General features: G+C 55.8%; 6 protein-coding genes across 6 annotated transcripts; 2 read left to right on the plus strand and 4 right to left on the minus strand.

Moving 5' to 3' along the window:
* Window positions 1-601: 601 nt before the first annotated feature.
* EsH8_V_000926 (glycoside hydrolase family 6 protein) lies at window positions 602-1,909 on the minus strand (the record flags this gene model as incomplete). The annotated part of the gene is made up of 3 exons (XM_083273442.1): window positions 602-1,022; window positions 1,083-1,580; window positions 1,641-1,909. The coding sequence occupies 3 exons, from the start codon at window positions 1,907-1,909 to the stop codon at window positions 602-604; spliced, it is 1,188 nt and encodes a 395-aa protein (XP_083126157.1).
* Window positions 1,910-3,963: 2,054 nt separating this feature from the next.
* EsH8_V_000927 (OST3/OST6 family protein) lies at window positions 3,964-5,121 on the minus strand (the record flags this gene model as incomplete). Its single annotated transcript, XM_083273443.1, has 4 exons — window positions 3,964-4,148; window positions 4,196-4,551; window positions 4,605-4,705; window positions 4,771-5,121. The coding sequence occupies 4 exons, from the start codon at window positions 5,119-5,121 to the stop codon at window positions 3,964-3,966; spliced, it is 993 nt and encodes a 330-aa protein (XP_083126158.1).
* Window positions 5,122-5,782: 661 nt separating this feature from the next.
* EsH8_V_000928 (uncharacterized protein) lies at window positions 5,783-7,740 on the plus strand (the record flags this gene model as incomplete). Its single annotated transcript, XM_083273444.1, has 3 exons — window positions 5,783-5,818; window positions 5,886-6,170; window positions 6,232-7,740. 3 exons carry the CDS (start codon window positions 5,783-5,785, stop codon window positions 7,738-7,740), a joined length of 1,830 nt encoding a protein of 609 aa, XP_083126159.1.
* Window positions 7,741-8,353: 613 nt separating this feature from the next.
* On the plus strand, window positions 8,354-10,033 carry EsH8_V_000929 (RlmE family RNA methyltransferase; the record flags this gene model as incomplete). Its single annotated transcript, XM_083273445.1, has 7 exons — window positions 8,354-8,581; window positions 8,688-8,738; window positions 8,860-8,886; window positions 8,999-9,343; window positions 9,480-9,608; window positions 9,716-9,877; window positions 9,956-10,033. 7 exons carry the CDS (start codon window positions 8,354-8,356, stop codon window positions 10,031-10,033), a joined length of 1,020 nt encoding a protein of 339 aa, XP_083126160.1.
* Window positions 10,034-10,419: 386 nt separating this feature from the next.
* EsH8_V_000930 (uncharacterized protein) lies at window positions 10,420-11,417 on the minus strand (the record flags this gene model as incomplete). The annotated part of the gene is made up of 4 exons (XM_083273446.1): window positions 10,420-10,497; window positions 10,562-10,926; window positions 11,034-11,138; window positions 11,414-11,417. The coding sequence occupies 4 exons, from the start codon at window positions 11,415-11,417 to the stop codon at window positions 10,420-10,422; spliced, it is 552 nt and encodes a 183-aa protein (XP_083126161.1).
* A 956-nt stretch (window positions 11,418-12,373) lies between these two features.
* EsH8_V_000931 (uncharacterized protein) lies at window positions 12,374-13,728 on the minus strand (the record flags this gene model as incomplete). The annotated part of the gene is made up of 5 exons (XM_083273447.1): window positions 12,374-12,614; window positions 12,671-12,807; window positions 12,865-13,140; window positions 13,254-13,595; window positions 13,720-13,728. The coding sequence occupies 5 exons, from the start codon at window positions 13,726-13,728 to the stop codon at window positions 12,374-12,376; spliced, it is 1,005 nt and encodes a 334-aa protein (XP_083126162.1).
* Window positions 13,729-16,941: the final 3,213 nt, after the last annotated feature.

Consider the following 16,941-nt stretch of genomic DNA (forward strand, 5'->3'; position numbering starts at 1 on the left):
GAAAGGACTCTGGACATGAACCCACGTAACGCCCAAATCAAAAGATCCTGGCAAACTAAAAAGAATCGTGTTTCCTCGTTCAATCTTGTGAAGTTGGCTTGTGTCAACGGACGATCATGTGACCTCTCCCACTTGAATGTGACAACTGTGATTTGAATTATTATATACTCTTCTTGGTAATTTATACTATTTGCTATGTTATAATCCAGCTTATCTTCGTCAACGACCTTTGCTTGTGGAGGAGGCTTGGGCCAAGCGAGGTGAGTAGTGTCGCCATGCCTTGTGTCATGACATATCTTGGTGAAGCCCCTCGCCTTGAAACAAATACTTTTCTTTGCCCTCGTGTTGTAGTATTACTATTGTAGATAGGTTCACGGACCGGGACGTAAACTGCTTGTAGGCTCTGGGTGATGTTGATTGTGTAGGCAGCTACGGCTATAGATATATACAGAAAGATTGAAGCTTGGCTATGTATGGGTCGAGGACGTGTGCGGCAGAGCAAGTACTGTCATTGAACCACCCTTTTGTTCTTCTCCTTTCCCTCTTTTCTCTGCCCCTCGTTTTGATGTTGACGTGCCGAGGAAGAACTTGAAGCATCAGCCTAAAAGCTAGGCTTGGCGTTCTTGAGAAGCATCTCAAAGTAATCCTGGTTCCAAGTGCCGGCCTCGGGCGACGGCTTGTAAGCGTCGGACTTGCCGCAGAACGAGTCGTAGCGGGTGGCGCTCGTGTCGCTGGTGCCGTCCGACTCGCCGCCGGGCTTAACCCACACGAAGGCATCGGCGAGCTCGAGGCCGGTGCTGCCGCTCGGGCGGACGCCGAACCCGGCTCCGTTGACGTTGCACCAGTTGCCCCACTCCTCGCGGAGGCCCTGGACGGCGTTGCGGCCCGTGTCGACGATGGCGTGGTTGGGCATGCCGGCCGTCTTGAGGGCGGCGCCGAAAAGGGTGACGTACTTCTTCTCGTTCTGGGCCTTGTTGTACTGTCCGTCGGGCTTGTTGGCGAATTCACCAGGCTCGGCATCCCTTGGACATTATGTCAGTTGTGTACGAAAAAAAGGTCTTGTAGTTGGCAAACAAACTTACCAGGAGTTCCAGCCGGCAACGTTAGTGGCGATGCCTCGGAGTTGGGAAGGGCTGCCGCCAGCCTTGTACGCCTTGGCGAGCTCCTCGGCGCCGGGCTTGAGGTTGTCGTTCCAGCCGAGCCAGCCACCGTGGCCGGCATCGAGGTACATGACGACGTTGGGCAGGTTGAGGCTCTTGATGGCGTAGGCGACGCCGTCGCGGTAGCCCGAGGCCGAGTTCTGGCACGTCTGGAGGTTGCTGTTGGTCACGAGGTTGGGCAGGGAGTCGGGCTCGATGACGAGGGCAAAGGCCGTCTTGGGGTGCGCCTTGAGGATCTTGACGATGGGGTCGATGTACTCGGTCTTGTATCTGTTGAGCTCGCCGACCTTGAGCTCGCCGTTGGAGGCCTTGGCGGCGCAGTCACGGCCGGGGAGGTCGTAGATGACGACACCAAGGATATGGTCGCAAGGGACGTCGGAGATGGCAGGCTCGAGGCGCTGAATATTGGCAATGGTGTCACTGTTTGTAGACTGTCAGCTTCCCACCGTCCGGTACCGCCCGAGCCTCCGGGACACTTACACCCAGACAAAAGAGCCAACATCGGCGACCTTCAGAGCCTTTGCCTTTAACGAACTGTCCGAGATGGACTCTGCCGCAGCCTGAACCTCGGCACGGTAGAAGTTGTTGGCATGCAGGGTGTACTTCTGGAAGACGTTCGTCTTTGCGTCCAGAGAGACGTTGGCAGAGCAGGCAGAGGCAGCCTGGCGGGGCTGCTCCTTGACTGTGGAGGATGGGGCAGCAATGGCCGTGGAGGCCAAAGCCGCCAGGGTAGCGGCGGTAAACTTCATATTGAAACGTTGTTCTTCTGAGACGATGAAGACTACGATGGCTGTGTATCGGTGCTGGTGCTTCAAAACTCACGGCGAGGAAGATATTGAACAAACGTTTTATATACGTATGCTTCGCCTTAGGAAGGACGTCACGGCAACTGCGGCTCTGGTAGCCAGGAGTCTCCTGCCAGAGATCACCCATCAGCATCGTCAATCAGGAAGCAGGCCCGATAGCTGCGAGAGCCACGGCCAGATACCTCCGAGTTGCAGTAATGGGGTTAGAAGGCGGCTTGGTCAACGAAAGAGGCACGGCCTTTCGAAGATGCCGTCAGGGCAAGCTGACCTGCCATTCTGGTCGTGGCCAAGTGATCTCGAGATGAACTCCATCTTCGGATTGATGAGGTACCTTATTAGTTGCCCCACGATTGGCTCCGGCGTGGAAGATCTGGTGCGGAGAGGAGGCGAATTAGATATATAATATACGGGTTGTAACCCCCGAGTATGATGCTTCCTCTTGCTTGCCTCCGTCTCGACCGATTCAGGGGCGATATGACTCTCTTATTAAGGGTCACTCGAATTAAGGACCACTTTTTGAGAAGGTTCATTTAGACTGAAATTTGCTACCACTCACACCGCAATAGTTGGAGGTAATAAGGTAGAGATTGGATACCAATGAATGTTGCGTCACAAAACCATAGAATAAGACACTCAGCGCTCTGAATATTCCCCCAATACAGGCTCTAAGTAAACTATGAAAGTGGGATAGCCCGGGCGAGGTGCTCTCTGCGTTTTTCCTTGAGTCTCATTAAATCTGTCTCTCTTTTACGACTCTCCTAATATTTACGATCTGACCGGAATATTGCTCAGTCAAACCCGGAGCGTTCCAAGCTTCGAAGTAGTCATGTATGGCAATATCACGACATCGGTGAGATGAACACATAACTATGACAGAAGTTTGAATCCATACGTGAGTCAGTACAGAACGTTCAACTGTATCGGGCATTGATCGAGTTATGGCGACCCAGGGTCGCAGGCCTCATTTTAGCCGGCACGGCTCCAGATCAACGGCAGAGGTTGGATGTCGGTCCTCAACTTCAAATTTACCTAGGCGGCTAAAATCCCCGAGTCGGCTTGGGTAGACTGGCTGCCCCGGCATGTAATCAGTCACTTGCTGCCGAATGGAACGTCGCTAAGTTCGCGTAATATTCACGATGTCCAAGTAATTTGTCGAGATTGACTACAGTGTTCTGCGGTCTCGGGCTCGACTCCTTTGGGAAGGAGGGGACGGTAAGCATGACACACGAAAACAGCTTGGAAGGTTGTCGATCCTGGAGCAAATGTCTACGATGAGCAACTGGATACAAGACCTAGCCGACAAGGAGTGTGAGCCTGCGAGGTCCATGAAACCATGTAGCTGTCCCCATTGATCATCCCACTTCATGTTGCAAAGAGGGAGTGCTGGTGTCTGACGTAGCAGCGTCCTGAAACCTGTGTCTTCTGGCGCAGTGTTGGAACCTCTGTCTAAAGCCTACGATGTTTGGATAGCTTCTCGCAATGCGAACAACTATATGACTCGACCGATACCAAGAGCCGGAGATTTGCTGTACATAGGGCGGGCTTTTGTCCGTAGTGCTCACTTATCAGAGCTCGTGAATACGTTTAGATATAGGTGGGAATACTAGATGGTGACGGAGGCCCAAGGTTAGGGCCGAGCCCACGAGGCCATGTCGGCTGCCATTGATCACTTAATGTCCTTGGACGGGTAAGCTATAGACATGTCACGAGAGGAAAGCGGATGCTAAAGACAACCTGCTGCCCTGTACCGCACAATGTAGGTCATGCATTTCAATTCGTGGAATCTCATTTTCCTGGTCCAAGAGTCTTCCCAGAGCCTTTTGTTTTGGTGACCCTCTATCTAGTATGTTACATTTGTGTCGACGAGGTCATTGAACCTCTTAGCCGCAAGTTTTGCTGTCTTGGCGAACAGCGCCGTAGCGAGTAGCAACTAAATCACATGGCATGTTGCTAGTGCCGGGCTTACATCCGATGCTGTCGGCTGATCATGCGCCTTCTTACATGAAAGGGGGCAGCGAGAAGGGGTAGCCTCCGTTCTTGATGCGGAAAACGCTGAGGAGGAAGCTGTACATGAGGAACAGAACACCGCCCCAAGCCAGGACAGCGACCTGCTGCCTCTTGCTGTCACCGATGCGAGGCACCTTGACGGTAAGAGAGATGGCGCAGAAAGCAAGGACACCGTCTGGATCTTGTTAGTCGGAGCAACACACTCGGGCAAGGTAAACATACAGATGGCGGCAACGATCTGGGTCTCCAGACCATATTGGCTCTGGAAGCCGCCGGCGAAGTAGCTGATACCACCACGGCCGTCTCCGGCGACGTAGGGAACCTTGCGGATGTGGTTGAACATGTGGCCGCTGGTGAAGAGCAGAATGGCAATGAGGCTGATGGCGGCCCACAGGTTGCGGTTCTGGATGATGGGCAGGATGTAAGGCGAGGCGGTCACAATGACAGTGCCGGCACCGAGAACGATGGTGATGGACGAGATCCAGCGCATCCAGTTGATGGGACGCTTCACCGGGGGGTGGGGTCTATCAGTAAGGTGTCGGGCGAGCCAGGCATGGACTTGCTCTGCAGACTGGGGTCTATTTCTTGTCAGTTCCCACGTGATATGGCACTTTGGAAACGGTCGGCTTACCCGCTGGTGAAGTCATATTGCAGGGGATCCGAAGCGGCGACAGCGTGAGGACCGACGGTCGGCTGGAACAGGAGGAGAACCGGGGCGGTTTGGAGGCCAAGCTGGCGATGGTTGTGTTAGTGCATGGCCGGCTTAAGACAGGTGTTCCACACCAACGAGTACATACAGACATGAAGACCTCCCGTCCGTCAGAGAAGTCCAGAGTACCGAGGACAAGGCGAGACTCGCCCTTCTTGTCACCCTTGGCCCAGGACTTACCCAGGAGATCCCATTCCGGCTGGAACTCTCTGCACAGTTGGCAGCCAAATCGTGACTCGAGGGCAGTAAGGAGAACGGCGACAGTGTAATCGCGGGGAGAAGAGGTCAAGGACTTGTAGCTGGAGTCGACGAGCTTGATCGGGGAGGAGGTGAGGGACTTTGCGTGGAAATCGTTGAAGCGTTCCTCGGTGGTCTTCTTGGCTGCGAGGGACCCAGCGGCGAAGACGGTCGCGGCCAGGAGGGAGCGAAGAAAGTGCATTTTGAGGATGATTTTAATAATCCAGACACAGGCAGGAGTTCGGGTACGCTCGGGCGGGATAGTCTTCCTATGTCGTGGCCAATTGGCCTTTGTTGAGGAAGTAGAAGTCGGCGTACGTAACGAGTGGGTGCGCCGCGAGTGTCGTCGTCGAGATGCCGCACACTGAGGTCGAGCTCGAACTGGACAGCTCTCATCAGCGTCGATAGCCCACTGAGATGTGGGTCTGACCGGGTCGCAAGCTGCTGCCGCCGCTGCTGAGGTAAGGTACGTAAACTGCCGATGCTTAGCCGGGGCCGGGGATTGTTTTGTCCCGTCCGGGGGAAGCGGCACTGTCTGTGGCCAGCCCGTCAAAGCCACAGTGGGACAACCGCCTGCCTGGAGTGGGGGGGTCTATAGCGTTGACGGGCTAACCATGCTGGGGACCATGTTTACCTCGCCAGTTCTCCATCCGCAGCCGTCCAAACACACCACCATCATCACCTACTCGACGTCGACGCTGCGAACTGCCACATAATCAAGTGCGGGCATCCCTACTACTGCCCTCGATCGAAAACATCGACCAAAAATTCCCGACCAGCAACTTTCGGGGAAGCATCGGATTCCCTCAGAGGCTACATATCGACGCGCTTACGCGCAGGAGCAACATCACTAACCCCCCACGATGCCTTGCAAAACAAGGAATATGGACTCGGAGGAGGCAAGTCAACAGATACACGAGGAATTCTGCGTGTTTTTTGGTCACCGCATTCTGACCAACTGTGTAGCGCATGGCGGCGGCTCACGAGCTCGAGTTGAAGCATCAAAAACACATCCACCAGACCCACCTAATTGCCAAGGACGAAGTGTCGAGGAGACAAAGGGTCACCAAACAGATCCTACTCGATGAGAACTCGACATTACGCGAGCAAATTGCGGACAGAGATGCGCAGATCAGCGAACTGTTCGACAAATATGACCAGACGCGCAGTGAGCTGGACACATTGAAGACGACAAATCGCGACCAGGAAACTCAGCTCAAAGCCCAGAGGAGGGAGTTTGACCATATCAAGGTTCGTGTGCATGCAGAAACCCGCAACGCCGGCCCATCCATCCTAACCCCCAACCCGCCAGGCCGAACTTGAATCGCTCAACAGCATGTCCCAAGAGTCTACAAAGGTGCTGGCCGAAAAGCTCACCCTTTCCCGGGAGATCAACACCCTGAAGCCAGAACTTGAACATTTACGGTCACAAGTTGCCCACCAACAGTCTGCGATTGCGGAAAAGCTGGATTTGGAGCGGCAGCTTAACATGGCCGAGGTGGAGCTGGCAGCCGAGAAACGAGCACGAGAACAACAAGCCGCCCAGTCAGAGGGCAACAGAACGATCGAAGACGAGTTGCGACGGAAACTCAAGGACGCCGAAAAGAAACTGACTGCCGAGAAGCGGGCAAAAGAACAATTGCAAGAAGAGCTGGAAGCGGCAACCTCTGCTGCAGAGGTCGGAGAGAGCAACAAGAAGGCGGAACACGAGCTGACGCAGAAATTGCAAGAGGTGGAAAAGAAGCTTGCGAGCGAGAAGCGAGAAAAGGAGAAGCTTCGCAAGGAGGGCGAGATTGCTCTGTCGGAAGCCCAGGCGCAGAACGAGATGTTGGAACAGCGCCTCGATACGGTCAAGTCCAAGTTGCGGAACAGCCAGGAAGAGCTCAAGGCGGTTCGCTCCGAACTGGTTCATGCTCGGCCGGTAGCTGCGGCAACGTCGGAAACCACCGCACGGGTCACGGGCACAAAGGCGCAGATGGGACGAAAGAGACGAGTCGAGGAGCTCACCATAAACGACATGAGCATCGGCACACCAGAGGAAATCACTCGGGGCAAGCGAGCGGCTAAGAAGCGAGGCCTGGAGCAGACTCTGGTGGGCGAAAAATCGATGTTCTCCATCACTCCATTCCTGGCCAAGTCCAAGACGCTCAACGTTGAGGACGCGGTGGCCGAGGAGGACGAAGAAGAGAACGAGGCAGACGTCAGCTACGTGCCGCTGTCTCATCAGTCACATTCCCAGGAGGTCGAGGTTCAAGCCGAAGTTGAAGCTGAAGAGGAGGCGGAGGTCGCCGAGGAAGTTGAGGATCCCCCTGCTGCCGCCAAGGCGGTTCCGACAACCAAGGCAAAGGCGAAGACAAACGGAGAAGAAAAGAAGCCGCGCGGCAGGCCCAAGAAGGTGCTGGCTGAGGCGTCCACCAACATGCCCGCGCAGGCAGAGGCAGCTGCCAAGCCGACGACCAAGTCTAGTTCTCCACTCGAAAAAGTGCAAGAAGAGCCCGACGCCGACAATGAGGAAGTCGCGGTGCCTGCAAAGGCCACTGTGACGGGCAAGAAGACTTTGGACAACGCGGCAGCGGGCACTGGCGCAAGCGAACAAGAAGTCAAGAAGAAGAAGCGTAAACTTGCTGGTGAGTCGGCGACACTATTCGACGATGACGACGGCGAGGTGGCCCCTGTCAAGCGGCCCGGCAAGAATGCGCTGGGTGGCGGCAAGGCTCTCGGCAAGACACACTTGAGCATGGCGCGCGCCGCCTTTGGCAAGAAGACATTCTCGCCGCTCAAGAAGGACAGGAGAGGAGTCGGAGCCAGCTTCCTGGCGTAAGTAAACTCGAACCATTGTATTTTCAGGCGTATAAGGCTGTGCCTTGGTTGCCAGACTGGTGAAAGGCGTAAACGGGCATAAAGGGTGATGCATCGGCGGCGTTCTGGGTGCTATGATTTGGTTTTAGGGAATACCGGGTGAGGTCGTTGTACGAGTACGGTCGGATTTTGACCGAATGAAAAAACGGCCTAGAATGGCTACGTTTCGGCAAGCTTCTGCAATTTGAGTGACAGCCGCGGTGAAAGTGACTGGTTATGTTTAAAGATGCTGTGTTATCCCAAGACGTAGACGAGGTCGAGCGAGGTTGCAAGTCAGAGGCGTGCCCCTCCCTGGTCGTGCACCCGAAGAAGCTTGGACCAATCAGGTCCTCAGCTTGACTTCATTTGCAGAAGCTTCACTCACAAACGGCATCGTTCATGAGTCCGCGGCGCTCATTGCTCAACGAACCTAGACCGCCAACTCATTCATTCATTTTATTAGTGTTATTTCCTGGCTTCAAGTCCTTCAGTTCCAGGCTCATCTGTTTTACTATCTCCGAAGAAAGGGCCCACCGTTCCGTGAAGGGGTGTGGTCTCACTATCACTTTTCCACATCATAAACACCACACACCACCATGTCAGAAGCAGCATGCCGCGCTCTGCTGAGCGTGGCGAGGCGCCATCCGGCGACGAAGACGTCCCGGACATGCGCAGAGTGCCACTCGGCATTTGCTGCCGGCCACCAGGCGCGGGCGTCGTCGTCGTCCAGCTCGCGGTGGAAGATGAGGCAGGGCAAGGACATGTTTGCGCGCGAGGCCAAGGTCCAGGGGCTCAAGAGCAGGGCCGCGTTCAAGCTACTCGAGGTCCGGCTACAAAACCCCCTCCCCCTCTCCCCGCTCCCTTTGAGAATGGGACTCGTGCTCTGTGAAGTTTGCCGGCGAGCGGTGGGCTAATATGAGAGACTGGCAGATGGACGCCAAGTACAAGATTTTCCGCAAGGGACAGACGGTCGTGGACCTGGTAAGATTTCCATCGCTGCCCTCTCATTTTCTCTCTCATTTCTCTCTCTATCTCTCTCTCACATACACATTGATATCATAGAGGACTCTTGTGAGACTACATGTACTGAGATATAATCTAGGGTTATGCACCGGGTAGTTGGTCGCAGGTACGAAAATCTCCTGAACCCCCCCCCTCCGTCGTTATTGTTCCTGCCGCCGCGTCTGTCGCCAGCGGTGTTTGATGAGATGGGCATATCGAGACGTATGACGTGGACGCAGGTCGCCGCCGAGCGGACGAAGCCCAACGGCCAGATCCTGGGCATCGACATCATCCCCGCGCAGCCGCCCAAGGGCGTCTCGACGATCCAGGGCAACTTCCTCTCGCCCGACGTCCAGGACATGGTCAAGGACCACCTCGTGCGGGCCAAGAAGCGGCGGGCGTCGGCGCCGCCCCCGCCGGCGTCCTCGGCCGACGAGGACGGCGAGTTCGACGACGACGAGGTCGCCATCGAGGACAAGCCGAGCTATATCGACATGGAGAGGGCGTCCTCCGAGCCCGCGGCCGCCGACGCCCCCTCGGGCGCTGCGGACGGGGCAGACGCCAAAAAGGGGCGGTTGGTGGATGTAAGTTCCCTCCCTCCCCCTCCTCCTCGGCCCAGCCTCTTTCCTACGAGGGAGGCGTAAGGGGAGAAGAAGCAGAAGTAGAAGACGAAGAAAGAAAAAGGGGGGGGCTCCCTCTTGACTGACATGGAGACAACAGATTGTATTGAGTGACATGTCAGCACCTTGGGACCAGACCACCGGGTTCGGCGTGAACAGTCTTAGTAATCCCTATCACAGGATGATGAACACGAGCGGCATGGCCTTCCGGGACCACGCCGGGAGCATGGTGCGTACGGCCCCGGCCCTTCTTGATCCCCAAAAGACGTTCCCCCTTTCCCCCGGGGGGCTCCTTTCCGAATCTTTTGCTGATTGTCGATGTGGGGGCACGTTCAGGACCTCTGCGGCGCCGCGCTCCAATTCGCCAACGACACGCTCAAGAACGGCGGGCACTTTGTCTGCAAATTCTACCAGGGCTCCGAGGACAAGGCCTTTGAGAAGAAGCTCAAGACGTTGTTTGCAAAGGTCTTTCGGGAAAAGCCCGAGTCGTCGCGCAGTGTACGTTGTCGCCCGGCCCCCTTTTCTGCCAAGTTGCCGAATGAAAGCTCGCTCACAAACACACCCCCCTCTACGCAGGATTCGAAGGAGGCGTACTTTGTAGCGCTCAGGAGGAAGGGAAATGTACAGCTACAACAGACGGACGACAGTACGTAGAGCCGGCTCGGCAGATCAAAGATGTTCAAGTAGACAGAGACATGGAAAAGTGGGATGTCGGAACAGAGTCGGCGGTTGTATCATGCACACGGACACACACACACAGAGGGAAAAGGGGGCCAATGTACGATGTGAAAAGAGTTAAAAAACCAGCCTCACGGCCGCCCAAGAGATGCCATTCGACGCCATGCGAGATATCGTAGTCGTCAATTCTTTTTGGATACCTAAACCACGCCTGTACCATGCACACAAAGTTCCCTGTAAAGCACGATGAGGGTCCTTCATCGGCAGTCCATAGCTGTAATAGCGTGTCCACCGGCGCGACAAGGACGCGCACGACGACCAACCCCGGAAAATAAGATCCCAACGATGATGTAAACCAACGCTTAGACCTTGAAGCCGCGAGAGCGTCTGCGACCACGGGCGCGCTCGAACTTGCGGCCCTTGGACTCGACGTAGGGCTTCTGTAGAGGGGGTCAGTATACGTTCAACAGGGCCGGGCACGCGTAGACGTGGGGGGATGCGGACCTTGTGCTTGTGGGGACCGAAGCCGAAGTGCTTGACGGCCTCACGGGAGTTCTTGGGTCCGCGGAGCAGCAGGGTGTTGCTGCCGGTGGGGGCGCGGAGGGCAAGCTGGTCGAGGGTGATGGCCTCGCCGCCGGCGGCGGTGATGCGAGCACGGGCGGTCGCGGTGAAGCGGAGGGCCGCGACGGTCAGCTTGGGGACGGTCAGGAGGCGGTTGTCGTCAGTGACGGTGCCGACAATGACGATGGTGCGCTTGTCCTCCTTGTCCAGGTTGCCGACAATGCGGGAGATGGAGACGGGAGGGCGGTTGATGCGCGACATAAAGAGGCGGCGCAGGATGACCTTGTTGAAGCTCGAGTCGGTACGACCTGGAATGGAGGGGGGGAATTGTTAGCAATTGGTCTCTCGGCCTTGTTCAAGGTGCCGCCGCTGAAGAAAAAAATTCTTCGTCGTGTCCGAGGGGCCAGAAACTTACGGGTCAAGAAGCGGTAGAGCTTCACGAGGAGCTTAAGGTACACATTGTCGCTCTTGGGAGCCTTGCGGTGCGTGCTGCGCACGTGGTGGCGGTCGAGATCGATACCTATAAACGGGGTGAAGAGCCCATCGTCAGCCTTTGGTTCAAGCATGCTCTGAATGAGGCGGGAGTCCCATCATCCATCGACCACGAGCCTTCGTCCTTCTCCCCGCAAAACGCAGAAGAAGGGAAAGTCCCATGGGAGGAGAGGTTCTTTTCGCGCGCCCAGTTCGCAGAATAGCAACAGCAGTGGCCCCTCGACATCCTACGAGAGGAGAACGAGGGGGTTGCGTGCACAATCCACTCGCATGTAAAGGCTTGGAATGGGAATTCCTACGTACCCATTTTGTCGAAGGACTCCCGAAGTTGGCGATCTGAGTCAAATGGGTGGCCGTGGTGGTTGTCGTCGTCGTCGTGTAGGAGGAAACGATCAAAAGATTTCCAAGGTGGGCATCCAGAAAGCAGTCTGGCCGAAATTTGTGTGCGGTAGGGCTTTTTTTCGCGGCAGGTTCTCAGGCCGCAAGGCATCAAGAATGAGAAAAATTGATCCACTAATGGGTCCCGTTCAGTCCATGGTGGGGCTGCACTTGGGGCTGCAGGAGCGATAGAGTGGAGGCGACCAGACCCTTGCTAACAAAAAAAAAACTTTCAATTTTCGGTCAACGGCGGGTTTTCGGTGAGATGATGCTCCAAGGCCAAGGTGAGGCCAAGGTGAGGGAGACAGCATGAAAACTTCCTCAGCTACCCGTATCTTGAGGTGAAAATATCGAATGCGAGTATAGCACAAGTTCTCCCCGTGTATTTCCTTAAACAGGAAAACTATAGCATTGCCAATGACTAGTATTCCTACATGCAGTCAAGAATCAGCCCATTCATTACACAAACATGCAGTCTGAAGAGGATCGATTGATGCTTTTGTATTCAGACAACCTGGGTCTATCTCGTACCCAAGGTACCTGCCCTCCCGCCACAACAAGAGCAGTTCCTCAGGTTCACCTCCTCACGGTGCCCGTGCGGACAATGCAGACTCTCCTGCCTGTCTTCTGAATGCTCGAAGCTGGTCTTGTTGTAATACATTATAAAAACACTGATGGATGAAATGCCGGATGGAGAAAAAAATTGAACAACCCGGAGAGACAGTCTCTCTGCCTCGTCGTGGCTGCCATGCAAGCCACTGTCTAGTAATAACCGCCCCATGCTCGATCCTGACTTTTCGTAATCCTGCCGCCTGATGCTCTGTAACCGTAGTAAGTTGCCAAGGTAAGGCATGTGAGGTGCCTTGTGCTCTCTTCATTTCATGTTCAGAGGGCAGCCTCATCGCCTTCGGGCTTCAGAGAAACCAAGAAGTCGCGAGAGAGCTCAAAGCTGAGCCAGCTAGAAGCCATGCTGGGCGCCACCTTGAGGAGGTTGGGGACGATGCCCTTGTAGAGACCCTTGACGCCCTCGTGGACGATGATGACTCTGACGGCGTCGGTAATGGACTTGTACTGGTAGCCCATGCCCGACATGGTGTTGATCTGGAATCTTCGGCGCAGGACGTCGCTGTGGTCTTGTTAGCAGGGTGAATGGAACCCTGTCCATCCTCCAGAGTCACTCACAAGGGATATGTGCAGGTTTGAGCGACGGCGCCAGAGACAGCTCCGGCAAGAAGTTTCCTGACGGCGCTGGGGTTCTTGTCGCCTTCGGGGGTCAGGTACTTGCGGACCCATTCGTAGACCATAAAGTTGAGACCGACCTGTCAGACATGTCAGTGCTGATCACAAAAGTAAACCTGTCTAAAAGAACCACTTACATAGGGGGCAACACCGGCAACAGTCGGGATGATGCCTCGGTACAGGGCAGATACGCCGCCCTCGGTCTTGTACATGGTGGTCATGGTGGCCCACATGCCGGGGAGCTCCTTGGGCCTGGCGCCCAGCTCAGCAAAGGACGCAGACTGGATGGACAACCGGGTGCGAACGATGTCAAGGGGGTACGTGAGGAAGACGGAGGTGATACCGGCGATGCCACCGCATGTCAAGCGGGCGAGCGGAGACAGGTCCGCGCCAGGGGTCTTTTCAAAGAGGCTCTGCACACACACACCGTCAGCTGCTATATCCCAAGCACATGTGCGTGCAAGCTGCAGAGTGCAGGCGTAACCGGCACAATGACAGCAGGGTCAAAGGTGGCAGGCAGACTCACCCTTTTGTAGAAATTGTAGCTGCCAAACTGGACGGCTGAATAGGGCACAATGCGGACGCAATTGGTGCCATTGCCTCGCATGAAGCCTCTCCAACCTTCCTCCCTCCACATCTTCGCAAGACCCTGGCCGACGGACAGCTTGTAGGCATCTCGGCCGACACTCTGGACCTGGAACAAGATCTTGAGCCGCTCCAGTGGCGACACGACGGTTCGAGAGACGGCTCCGGCGACACCTCCGGCACAGAAGGCTGCAATGACAGGCTGAGAAACAACTTCGCGAAGGCGGACGTAGCCGATGGGCTCTGGGGCGGCGGCGGCAGGGACCGCCGTACCGTTCGGAGACTGCATGCGCGGATTGGGTGTCAGCAACATTTCTTTATTTTCCTCTTCTGTACATCCCTGGGCCAGGTGCTGGAGGAGTGCCGAGGTCCAATGTGGTTAGGCGTGGGGTGTTGAGGACACTTACAGACGACATGACTTCAGACTGTGGTCAACGAGCAGTGCGGGTGTGTGTTGTTACAAGCACAAGACTGTTGGGTTGACGACCACACTGCTGAACCTCTGAAGCCACCTTATTGCTATGACGTTGCTTGCATTTAAAGCTTTGGAGGGTGTTCTCTGGGGTTGTTCGGGGCCAAAGGGGTTTGCGACTCCCGGGGAAATGACCGAACAGAGGGTAAGGATGCGTCGAAAGAATGACCAAAAAAAATCTCGATGAAGTACTGAGCCAAGTCTAGAGAGATGCTGGAGACGACAACGGAGGCATAGTCGAGAGGCTGACTGCTGGAAGAAAAGGGATAGGTAGGTATTGGAGTACCAAGGGCGTCTGTCTCGCGGGCGAGTCGATGCGGTTCAAGGGTGGTGGTCGTGGGTATCGCGGGTTTTTTGTGGACCAAGTGTTCGTTCGCCAAGGGTGTATACCATGTGACGCAGTTATGTATAAGCGTGGACGGACCGAAGGCGGCAGAGATGGCAGCAAGGTGCAGAAGAAGCTGGCTTTGGAAACGAGGGTGCTCGACGGATCGTGTGTTGATTCGAGTGGACGAGGAGGATCGTGTCGAGGTGCGCGCGATGGGTAGTCGGCGAGGGCAGCAGAGCTGGTGGAACCTTGCAAGCAAGCAAGAGACGGATGGCGATGCGGTTGTCGGGGGAAAGGGAAGGGAGGGAGACGGTAGACTGGCAGAGGTAGGCGAGATGTAAGAAGGCAGATGAGCAAGTCGGGTTCTTTGCGCCGAGGCCTTTGGCTGTTGTAGCAGTCAATGAGGGGTGGAGAACGAGGTCGCGAGGAAAGAAAGCAGCTGGTCGAGAAGATGCAGACGCAGATCTAATTAGATCCAGATACAAATTCAGCTCCAGAGGGCGGAAAGGTTCAAAGAGGGACGGGGGGGAGGAGGATGGGGGTGGAGGGCCACAGCTGGAGCAGCAGTTGCCAGTGCGGCGGCAGCCAGTGACAGTGGCAGGCAGAGGTAGTATAGAGGCAGAGAGGCAGCCTTTCAGCGGTGCAACGACGGCTTTTTGGAGAAGTCCCTCCCGCCGGCCTGAACCGGGTGTGTGGCTCAGCTCTGGGGACGGAAGGTGTCCGTTACCTCGACCTGTCACGTCCTCCAGCTCGAATGCGAGGGAGGTCGAAGTACTGTATCCGTACCTGTACTCGAGGGGCAAGGGAAAAGGTTAGAGGGCAGAAACTCGGCACCCAACCACGGCGTTTCTTCCGGCAGCAGACGGGGCCAATTCCCAGCCAAGAGCACCACTCATCGAGACGAACCCGGAAAAGACCAAAGTACCGATACTTGTCATCACCGGGAGGAGGGCTCTGAAGTCGGGATCCCAAGGCCGTCACTTCTCCAGTGGAGTTCTCTCCGACTCTCCCTCCCCCCCACACAATGACGACAAACTGGGGGAAGATGGGGACGAGGGGGGTCCCAGCGAGCCAAGGGAAACCCGCCAATTCGTATCTCGTTGATAATCATTATACTAGGCACTTTGCACGAGTTGTGTTTTCGCTCGTGTGCCACGGCCGCCGAGGAGAGAGAAACGCGGACAGAAGACAGGAAACCAGCCAAGTTTAGCAAGAGAATGCGAGGAAAGGATTGTAGCTGTCATCGGCGGGTTGGTTCCATGTTGTGTGTACCAGACACAGCCGCAGCCACAAGAGTAAATAAACATCAACAACAGTCATAGTCACCAAGTGTGTACAGATGACATCTCATCATCCCTGACAATTTACCTAAGAAACCCTCAGTCTGTGACCGTCCCGTCTCAGACGCGGGAACATGATAATTGCTCGACACGCAGGGGAATACCACGGCATCATTGGGCCGTTTTGTCGCCTGCCTTGGTCCTAAATCACACCGAGTTCTGCGCGAAACGACGCCTTTTCTTGTTTTCTCATTCTTCTGCCGTCCCGCCTCCGTAACACTTTAACTCCTGCCCCAATCTCCCGACTTTTCATCGGCAGCTCGCGCTACTAGTCGAAGTATTCGGTACTTGACACCCCTCTCTTCCCCCTCTCCTCCCCTCCCCTAACCTGCCCGGCCAAAGCATCTTGCACCATCCCCCGCGGACATTCCCAGTGCCGAAAGTTCAGGCCCGGTCTTTTCCCTCTCCATCTCGGCTTCGTCCGGGTCACATCGGAGCGAGGTTGCCGAAAACCCCCCTACCGAGCCTCCGGATCCTCCCTATCAGACACCGACAAGCGCGCCTTGGGGAACACCAACCCCGCCTCCATCTCCCCCGCTTCGCGACCAAAGAGATCCAACAATGGACGAACCCTCTCGCCCGCCAAGCATGTCAATGGCTGTCCCTTAAGAAGAAACCCCCCACGGCTCCGCCCTCTGCTCCAAGACGCCTGCGGGATCCATCTCCGCCGCCTAAGTAACCAGCGCTAGCTTTCTTTTCTGGCTTGCCTGTCTGACACCTGCCTCGCAAGCTTTCGAGATGGTGTTTGGGCGCGCCCCCCCTTCCCTCTCCCGATCCATCTTCACAGAGCACGTCACCGGATAACCACGGCACAAACCGTGCTCCTACAGTACGCATAGGCTCACGCGTATCCCCCCCCGCCGCCTATTCCATAAACCGGCCGGCGACAGGAAGAGGCGGGCACAATGAATCTGCCCTTCGCGAGTTTGCCCAAAAAAGCAATCAATCACCACTCAGCACCACGGCCAAGCGCGACGGTGTTGTTATTGTCGTTATTGGTGGTGTCATTGTCCATCTATATGGACTCCGGCTGTGCCTGGCATACAAGGAGAGGAGAGCGTGGCTGTCATCTGTGGCTACACAGCCGCCGGTAAGCTCCTTTACATCGCCGTCACTCTATGGGCCGTCGCGGATATGCACTCAGAGCCCGCCACAGCGCATGTTGGTTGGGCTGCTGGGCAGCGTGGAGAGGCCGACGCAAGGTCAAGTTCTCCCGGACGCAGCTATATGGAGGTTCAGAGCCGCCGCCTCGATTGCCTTCGTCTCGCTGACGTGCGCAAGAGAAGCCAGAGTCACCGTATCTACTACTTACCGACCGCACATGATATATCGTAGATTGCCATCGGCAGGCCGAGCGGGCGAGGAATGCCACCGACTCTGAAAGCGAGACAAAAGGCTTGCGCGCTTCGACGCCCCAACTGGCAACGTTGGCGAGTGCTTTCTGCAATGACCTACATTCAATTTCTAAACTACTATGGGGGGTAATGCT

Source organism: Colletotrichum jinshuiense, chromosome 5, assembly GCF_051148585.1.
Source record: "Colletotrichum jinshuiense chromosome 5, complete sequence".
In the NCBI taxonomy this organism is placed as follows: Eukaryota; Fungi; Ascomycota; class Sordariomycetes; order Glomerellales; family Glomerellaceae; genus Colletotrichum; species Colletotrichum jinshuiense.